This window comes from Carica papaya, chromosome 3, assembly GCF_054855325.1.
Source record: "Carica papaya isolate Zhongbai chromosome 3, ASM5485532v1, whole genome shotgun sequence".
Taxonomy (NCBI): Eukaryota; Viridiplantae; Streptophyta; class Magnoliopsida; order Brassicales; family Caricaceae; genus Carica; species Carica papaya.
In genome coordinates, this window is record NC_142311.1 from 26,535,330 (window position 1) to 26,544,502 (window position 9,173).

At 33.9% G+C, this 9,173-nt stretch overlaps 1 protein-coding gene across 2 annotated transcripts; it reads left to right on the forward strand.

Annotated features, from left to right (window-relative positions):
- Positions 1-1,343: 1,343 nt before the first annotated feature.
- On the forward strand, positions 1,344-9,173 carry ABCE2 (RNAse l inhibitor protein 2). 2 transcript variants are annotated; one of them, XM_088216366.1, is made up of 14 exons: positions 1,345-1,589; positions 1,782-1,863; positions 2,139-2,260; positions 2,545-2,630; positions 2,714-2,811; positions 2,913-3,030; positions 3,108-3,197; positions 4,806-5,110; positions 5,204-5,399; positions 5,481-5,666; positions 5,782-6,051; positions 7,808-8,053; positions 8,392-8,512; positions 8,613-9,173. In XM_088216366.1, the coding sequence occupies exons 3-13, from the start codon at positions 2,158-2,160 to the stop codon at positions 8,509-8,511; spliced, it is 1,818 nt and encodes a 605-aa protein (XP_088072492.1). In that variant the 5' UTR covers positions 1,345-1,589; positions 1,782-1,863; positions 2,139-2,157; the 3' UTR covers position 8,512; positions 8,613-9,173. The 2 variants fall into 2 exon arrangements, with proteins under 2 accessions (XP_088072493.1, XP_088072492.1); XM_088216367.1 differs by lacking the exons at positions 8,392-8,512; positions 8,613-9,173 and adding an exon at positions 6,974-7,077 and having other exon boundaries at positions 1,344-1,589; positions 7,808-7,946.

Here is a 9,173-nt window from a genome sequence, read left to right on the forward strand (position 1 = left end):
TATGTTGTGTAAAAAAAATAATATCCTAAAATTTATTTATAGGTTATCTAAACCAAAATGTAACTATTTAATTTATGTTTATTAATTAAAATTGATATATATAATAAAAGAATGTAACTAGATGAATAGGTATGTGACACGTAGCATAGTGAGTGGTGAAGTGAGGTACGTATGGAATAAGTAAGTGGTAGGACATCTAACAACCAACTCAACTAGGATTTCTTTGATGAAGGTTTATAAAAATACACAAGGTAAATGTCACAATGCTATAATAAAGTTGATATCAAACATCATTCTCATATTTATTAAGCTTGTTTTTTTTTTACTTTCTTTACTGACTTGAGTATTAAAGTGTTTCCATTGAAATAAAGCATGGTAATTACCATATTATTCATTTTTGTAGAAGACAAACACATTGATCTACCTTAATTATTAACTATTCCTAATCAAGCTTAAAACAAATTTTAATCCACCTAATGACTTTTCTAACTACCTATTCTAATGTCCCAACTGTCTCTATTAATTTTGGGTTTGGAATGCCCTTCATCTTTATGAGTAACATTTTATACCATTTAAATTATAGTCAACTTTAATCTAACCAAACCTCCTACCCTAAAGAGACATCAAACTTTATATTTATGACTGTTTCCTATGGTTGATTCCATAGAACAGAAATCTTCTTCATATTCAATTACTATTTAATTAAATTAAGTAATTTTATAAAACTGTTATTTTATTTTAATAAATATATTGTTCTTGTCTTTTTAGTATTATTTAATACTAATTTTTGTGAAAATTTTAATAATATTTTTTTAGTAGAATACATATAAAAAAATATATAATTTACAGTTTCAACTTAATTATTTTTACTTTAGAAGTAGGTGAAGTTTTTTAACTTTTAAAGCTTATAAACCTTTAAAAAATAATTAAAAATACATTTAAATATTACATTTTTATTTAACTTATAAGGTATCTAAAAGTGAAAAATGCTTATAAGTTCAAATATTTATAAAAATATTAAAAAAAATATGAATAAAAAATTTAATAATTTATACAGAAAGAATAAAAAATAAAATAGACTTTATTCTGTAATTTAAAATAAATAAAAATATTTAAATATAATTTTATATTAATCATTCACTTATTTAACATTTATTCGCATAATAAAATTCATAAACAAACGATAAAACTTTATTAAGAATAAATTAAATCTTAAATTTATAATTTAAAACTTTAAAATTGAGCTCTAAAGTAAAAATTAAATATGAAATTTAGGGATAAAATACCTATAATACCTCTGTAAATGAGATATTTACTTTTGTATCCTTTGGGACATGTGTATGCCACGGTCTACCGTCTCCTCTTCAGTTTTCTGCGGCCACGCTAAGCTCTCTTCTCCTCCTCCTCCTCCTCCTCCTCCTCCTCGTTACCTCACTGCCGTAAATCTTCTGTGGGACGGCAATCTGAGTTCTCTCTTCCTCTTCTTCCTCTGTTTCCATCTCAGATCTACTCTTCTTCTTCCTCATCAATTCATCAAAACCTTTTGAGAAATCGGCCTCAACTTCTGTCGAGCTCAGAAGCATCTACTGGTAATCCTCCTCTACTCTACTATCTTACTTTTATCTTCATAAATTGGACGTTGTAAACTGGTATCTGCCCCCGTCGTGGTGGAGGGAAATCAGTTGGTGAGGCGTGGGGCGAGGGAAGGGTCCCGACCGGCCGCTTCGTCTCCGTCTCTGGCAAACCCTGATATTACTCTCTTATTTTCTTTTTACAATCAGTTCGTGTTCGTAGATTAGCACTCAGTTATCAGCGCCTGCTCTTTTTGCACTTCTCCATATCTGAGCTGTGAATCTTGGCCCTGTAAGTGATCCCGCTAAACTTCTCCTTGTATCCTTCAAATCTGTGTCAAAAGCATCAGTTTGTTTTGTTAAATTTTATTTGTTTCCTCAATTGAAATGATGAAGTTTTCATTTATGTTTTACTCTAATTTCATTGATTTGGCGTTTTATTTGTTAATTTATGATAATAATCCGTTACGTTTTAAAGGAAGTGAAAAGAAGGGGGAATGAGCACCCTTTGTTGTTCATATTGTTGGATCAGCGTTTCTCACTCTGGTGTTACGTGTGTGCGTATAGGTTATAGGAGCAGAGAGAGATGGCAGATCGCTTAACGCGTATTGCTATTGTGAGCCAAGACAGGTGCAAGCCCAAGAAATGTCGCCAGGAATGCAAGAAGAGTTGTCCTGTTGTCAAAACCGGTATCATATGTTTCTTTTCTCATGTTTGTGTTACATCCTTCGTTCATAAAATAAGTATGAAGTTTTGTTTATTATATTTTAGTTTGTGATTGAAAGGTCCTTGCTGGGAATATGCATGATTTTATTAGGACATGAGGGTTTTGTACTTTTCTCTTGGTGATCAATGGTTGCTATTTGTGTTTATTTCACATGAATGTGGATCCTTTGCTTTTTCATTTTTGATTTTCCTTTTTGTTTTAAAATTCCAATTATGTGTTCCTTGTTCCCTTTCTTTTTCCTCTCAGGGAAGCTATGTATTGAGGTTACTCCTGCGTCCAAGATTGCCTTCATATCAGAGGAGTTGTGCATCGGTTGTGGTATCTGTGTCAAGGTGTGTAACTCATATTTGTTCAAACCTTTGTCTCTGTCTCAATATTTATATTTGTAAACTGAGCTTTGATTCCATTCATGCAGAAATGCCCTTTTGAAGCAATTCAAATCATCAACCTGCCAAGAGATTTGGATAAAGATACAACTCACCGCTATGGCCCCAATACCTTTAAGTTGCACAGGTTTTCAATATCTTTATCATTTTCTTGTTAAACTGCTTTGCTTTCTAAATGGTGACCCTTTTCTTCTTTATAATTGGGATTGTGATAATATCTTTTTCCAGATTGCCAGTCCCTAGGCCTGGGCAAGTTCTTGGTTTGGTTGGAACCAATGGCATTGGGAAATCTACCGCACTTAAAGTTTTAGCTGGAAAACTTAAACCAAATTTGGGTCGTTTCAATGTGATACACTTTCCTCTTCATCTATGATTGCTACTCGATGTGTACATGCTCACCCTTCTGATGATTTTCCTTTCCAGAACCCACCTGATTGGCAGGAAATCTTGACCTACTTTCGCGGATCTGAGCTACAGAACTATTTTACTCGCATATTGGAAGATAATTTGAAGGTGATCTGGACACTTAATATGGCTTTTTTTTAAAGTATAGTCACACATAGAAATGGATATGCATGCATTGGCATGTATTATTGACTTCAATCAATGTTGTTTTGGTTATGAAACGTTATTGTAGGGAGTCAATTAAGTATTTTGTATAAGATTAGGTGCTTGTTAATTGATGTTTCTGTCGATGGGGAATGTGCGATTACTACTTATTGGTAGAGTACACAACATGTTATGTTGTTATGGACCTTGAGTTGTACAAGGTCTTCTAGATTTTGCTTGCAAACATGCACTTTAACCTAAAAACTTAGTTAGGGAAATAGTATCTTGTGTTGAAACTAATAATAACTTTAGGTGGACTTTATGTTGGTTGTGTGATGTAGGAAAAAATTTGAGCTAATTTGCCTACTTAGGGATATTTTACTTATCACATTCCCTCCTAAAAATTGTGATAAAAATTCCGAAAAATAACTGGGATCAACACCCAGGATTCCTTATGCATAATATCTATGCTGGTTTCTAAAGTATCATGGTTAAGACATGATTGAATCACACAATGGAGGTATTGAAGAAACTCAAAATAATTTATTGGCTCATGGCTGATCTTGAAAGAGAATTGTATATCTACTTATAGAGTTTTAAATTTAACCATGATCTAGATGTAGTTAACGAATCCTAATAGGAACAATTTCTTTTTTGACTGATTTTTTTTAACTTAACTAATAAAACAGTTAAAACTTTAAAAAGAATTTAAACTGTGAATTAAATTGTAAAAGCTAATAAAGATAATATTATCTATGCTATTGGAATAAATTATAGAAATTGTAGATTAGTTAGAAATGCAATTCTTAAGCATTTTAGAAAATCTAAGTTGGATCTATTCTACGTCATTCTCCCCTAATTGAAAAAAAAAATTAATTAATATCAATTTGTAAGTGTTGAAGAATCCAAAAACACATTCTTGGAGCTCTCCAAAAAAAAAAAAATTAGCAAATGCTGAAAATGGTCATCCTTGTCAAAAGAACGCGGAAAAGACACAGTTGATTAGGAGTATGAAATCCAGCAGGGAAGACATATTCTTCAAATTGATAAATGTGTCTCTACTATTCACCCTTGAGTCAAATTTTGGTACAACCAAGTGTCCCTTATTTCCTCCTTGAACTAAATATCTGTGCTGCTTTTGTTCAAATTTACTCTACCCCAAAACTAATAACTCTTTCAATTCATCCCAAATAAACTTCTATGTGCAGTATATGAGTAAAAATACTTATATGCACTGATTTTCAGCCATTAATATCATGTCGTTTATCAATTTTAATGACCTAAAATAATCTTGTAATTAGGACCTTTTAGAACTCCATAAAATAGTTGTTAAAAATTAAAAACTCCATAAGTACCTTTGTAATTTTTTATGAGATCAGACATTAGTCAGTATGATTATGTGAGAATTTTCTTAATATCCTTGATGAAATCAACTCCTTAAATGTGATACTTAATAACCTATTTTCTTTAGTGATGTCTAAGACATGTTAGGTGTTATATTTAATATACAGTTTAATCTTTAATTTTTCCTACGTCACTTTCTCTGCTGATGTAATTTTTTTTCTTAATCAGGCCATCATAAAGCCTCAGTATGTCGATCACATTCCAAAAGCTGTTCAAGGCAATGTAGGGCAGGTTCTTGACCAGAAGGATGAGAGGGAGATAAAAGAAGAACTTTGTGCTGATCTTGATCTAAACCAGGTGATTGATCGCAATGTAGGGGATTTGTCTGGTGGAGAGCTGCAGAGGTTTGCGATTGCTGTTGTTGCCATACAGAATGCAGAGATATTCATGTTTGATGAACCTTCAAGTTATCTTGATGTCAAACAGAGGCTTAAAGCAGCACAAGTTATTCGATCTTTGCTGAGGCCTAATAGGTTTAATTTTCTCATTATATGTTTTTTTCTTTTCAGATGCTTATGTTACTTCTGTTATGAAGATACTTACAGAGTTTGCACTTTGTATTTCAGCTATGTAATTGTCGTTGAGCATGACCTTAGTGTGCTGGATTATTTGTCAGACTTCATCTGCTGTTTGTATGGTAAACCTGGTGCATATGGAGTTGTGACCCTTCCATTTTCCGTGAGAGAAGGAATTAATATATTCTTAGCTGGCTTTGTGCCAACAGAAAACTTACGGTTCCGGGATGAATCTCTTACCTTCAAGGTATATCTTTGGATTTTATGTGTAATGCTTCTTGATTGGTTCTGCTATTTTGTTTGTCACTCATACTTATCATTATCCTAGGTTGCTGAGACTCCCCAGGAAACCTCTGAAGAAATTGAGACATATGCGAGATATAGATATCCGACCATGAGTAAAACTCAGGGAAATTTTAAACTTAAAGTGATTGAGGGTGAATTTACTGATTCCCAGATAATTGTAATGCTGGGTGAGAATGGAACAGGCAAGACAACATTTATCCGCATGCTGGTAACTTTATCATTTCTTTGCTTTCAGTTTTGATTGTAGTATATAGCCGATTTTGGTCTTTAACTCTCTTGACTGTTGGAGGAAGTTGAGTTATTCATCTTGGTTAAATCAACAGGCGGGTTTATTGAAACCTGATACAGTAGAAGGTTCTGATGTGGAGATACCTGAGTTCAATGTTTCTTACAAACCACAGAAGATCAGTCCAAAGTTTCAGTCTACTGTTAGACACTTACTACACCAAAAAATACGTGATTCATACATGCATCCTCAATTTGTATCAGATGTGATGAAGCCTCTTCTTATTGATCAATTAATGGATCAGGAAGTTGTCAATCTCTCTGGTGGAGAGTTGCAAAGAGTTGCATTAGCTCTGTGCCTTGGAAAGGTGAATATTAGTAGTGGACATTTAGATTTTTAATTCTCTACAACTAACTGCATTGCTATAAAACATCAGAATGTTATACAAAAATGTGTCTGCATGGTAGTGTTTGTACTTGCATTTTATTATTCAGGAGCAAGCGGTTTAGGCTGCTGTATAGAAATACTACCCCATTTTTAGGAGTTGAATATGCCTTACTATACACGGATCGGGTTTGATCTCAATGGAAATCTTGTTTCATGTGTGCTCTGAAACATATTATATAGTACTTTGTAGTACAGGGGTATTCTGGTAGTACTTGTGTTATTTTCCTTGAACAAGCTGATTTAAGCTGATCTTATGAAAAATGCTCATCTTTTCATCAATGCATTAGATTTATGGAGCTTTGTGTGTATGAGCATAATGTTGAATAATACAACTGTAAGCTGGGGACCTTTGTACCCTGTTAGGAGTTTTAGGGCCTATTAGGGTGGGGAATCATCGAGCTTGTAGGCAGTCATCTTGGGCAATGCATGTTTCCTGATATTTAAATGAAAATTTTTGTTTTTTTTTTCGTTCTTAAATTTTGTTATCATTCTTCATATTTCTTCATATTTTTTTGTGATGCAATGAAAAATCATATTTCCTTTTTTTATAGATAAAAGTATAGAAAATGTATTGATATGTAAGCGCCAAGGGGACACCACTCATTTACAAAAGATTTACAAGTCAATAAACATATCTGAAATTGACCCAAAATCATCAAAATGGACAAGGTTATGTTCTAGAACAATGGAATCAAAAAAATGAAACCATTTGTCCTTGATGTTGCCAAAAATATCTTCTTTCCCTTTAAAAGCTCTATTGTTTCTTTTTTTCCAAATAACCCAGACTATGGTGAGCAGTATAAGTCTGAAATTCTTATTCTTCTTGCACACCAATTCCCCAGGCAAACAGTTCATCCTTGACGGAAGCAGCCATGGCTCAGCATATACCTAATAGTCCATAGACCATGGTCCATAACTTGTAAGTGATGGGGCACCAAAGCAAAAGGTGATTGCTAGACTCAGCATTGTTCTTGCAAAGGAAACATCTGTTGCTTAAAATAATGTCTCTCTTCATTAGATTATCAATGGTCAATATGCAGTCTTTAGATGCTTCCCAAGCAAAGAAGGATACTCTAGGTGGAGCCTTAGTCCTCCAAATCATTTTTGCTGGAAAATCCATTCTCTCCGAACAGTTGTGGCCAGCTAAGTGTTTGTAAAAAAATTTGACAGTGAAGGAGCCATTGCTGTTCAAAGACCATATTAATTTGTTATTGTTGAGCTGGATGGTTTTCAAAAATGACAGCAAGTTCTCATACTCCTTTATTTCCCAGTCTTGCAAATTCCTGTTGACCACAATATTCAGCCATTACCACTATCGAAGTCAAAAGTCTTCTCAATGAGCCTGTGTTTGTCCTTAGATATAGCATAAATGAGTGGAAAACGGTTCTGCAGATTGGTATTACCGCACCAAATGTCAGACCAGAACCGGGTTTTGTTGTCCTTTCCGATCTCCCATTTTGAGCTCTCAAAAACAGATTTGCTGATTTGTGCGATGAAAAATTATATTTCTTCCCCAGTTTTTCATAAAACTGCAGTTACTTATAGATTAAAAGTACATACCAGTTTTTGCTGCATTCATTAGATATTTGCATATGTTTTGGTTGGGTACTCTATTTTGCATTACCAAAACTTGTGATTGTCTTGGTGTTGTGTAATTAATTCCTTGGTTCATGCAGCCGGCGGATATTTATCTCATTGATGAACCAAGTGCTTATCTTGATTCCGAGCAACGTATTGTTGCTTCTAAAGTCATAAAGAGGTTTATCCTTCATGCAAAGAAAACCGCATTTGTTGTTGAGCATGATTTTATAATGGCAACTTATCTGGCAGATAGAGTTATTGTCTATGAGGGAAAGCCATCTGTTGATTGTACAGCAAATTCTCCTCAATCATTATTGACTGGGATGAATCTCTTCCTATCAGTGAGTCCCATAAACTTTTCCCTTCTCTTTGATATTTTTTTTGCTTATTAGAGGTAAATGAAGGAAAAATGAAGCAAAAACAGTACAACTGGATCTTATCAATTATTTTGGAATTGGTTGTGGGAGGCTACTGGGCCTTCTTATGTTTTAAGTTCATACTACTAGTTTATGAAAAGATTGTCCACAAATGATATTCCAAAAAATGAATATTGTTGCATTATGCCGTTTTTGCTCTTAATATGTGAACAGTTTCTGATACTTAATTCCCCCCAATTTTCTTGTCTTTATCCAAATGAGCGCTGCAAAATGATTGATACTCACTCCTGCCTGCATTGTAGCATCTGGACATCACATTCCGGCGGGATCCAACTAATTATAGGCCACGGATCAACAAATTGGATTCAACTAAGGACAGGGAGCAAAAATCTGCTGGGTCGTATTACTACCTGGACGATTGAGGTGATAACTATTAACAGGTTTAAGTTGTTGATCCCTGTAGCATTAACGTTACTTGTGACTGGGAGCTAATTAATTGTCATTTTAATTGCCGTTTTTTCAGTTGTGCAAAATTATAGGGTACCACTGCAAGGGTCTATTAGATTTGAATGGTTGTAATACTAGGAGGTAAAGGGAGAAAAAGCTCAGTGGCTGTGGTATGTTGTTGATAGATGAGAAACCACGTCTGTCTGTTTGCTCGAAGGACATTGCTGGCCATCCATGGAGGCTGCTACAGTAGAATTCACTGATATGATGCTTACTGTCTACCAGTTTTGGTTATGACAATAGGCAAGTCAATCTGAACTCTAGTTGCATAACATCTCTGGTATTTCATTAGATGAACGAAATAGAAAAGATTCATACAAAGAAAATAAGTTATTGAGGACGAGCATGCTTTTTTCTTTTGTTACGTTGTTTATATTACTGCTTCCTTGTGAGTTGCAATTCCATTGTGTCTGTGGCTATCTTGTGTCTCCTCCTCTTGTTAGGGTTTCTCCATGGATTAATATCCACCTTTAGGCTTTATTTTACTTGCGTTGAATGATTTTTGACACCCTACTCTGATGACATTCTGAAATTTTAATATTTTAATAAACTATGTAACAGGGGCTATTTCTTTTTT

Excerpts from the sequence above, each read along its gene's own strand:
- ABCE2 (XM_088216366.1), top strand. The coding sequence starts at position 2,158 with ATGGCAGATCGCTTAACGCGTATTGCTATTGTGAGCCAAGACAGGTGC. Across the intron at positions 2,812-2,912 it reads AATACCTTTAAGTTGCACAG|ATTGCCAGTCCCTAGGCCTG; the intron begins GTTTTCAATATC and ends ATCTTTTTCCAG. Across the intron at positions 3,198-4,805 it reads TATTGGAAGATAATTTGAAG|GCCATCATAAAGCCTCAGTA; the intron begins GTGATCTGGACA and ends TTTCTTAATCAG.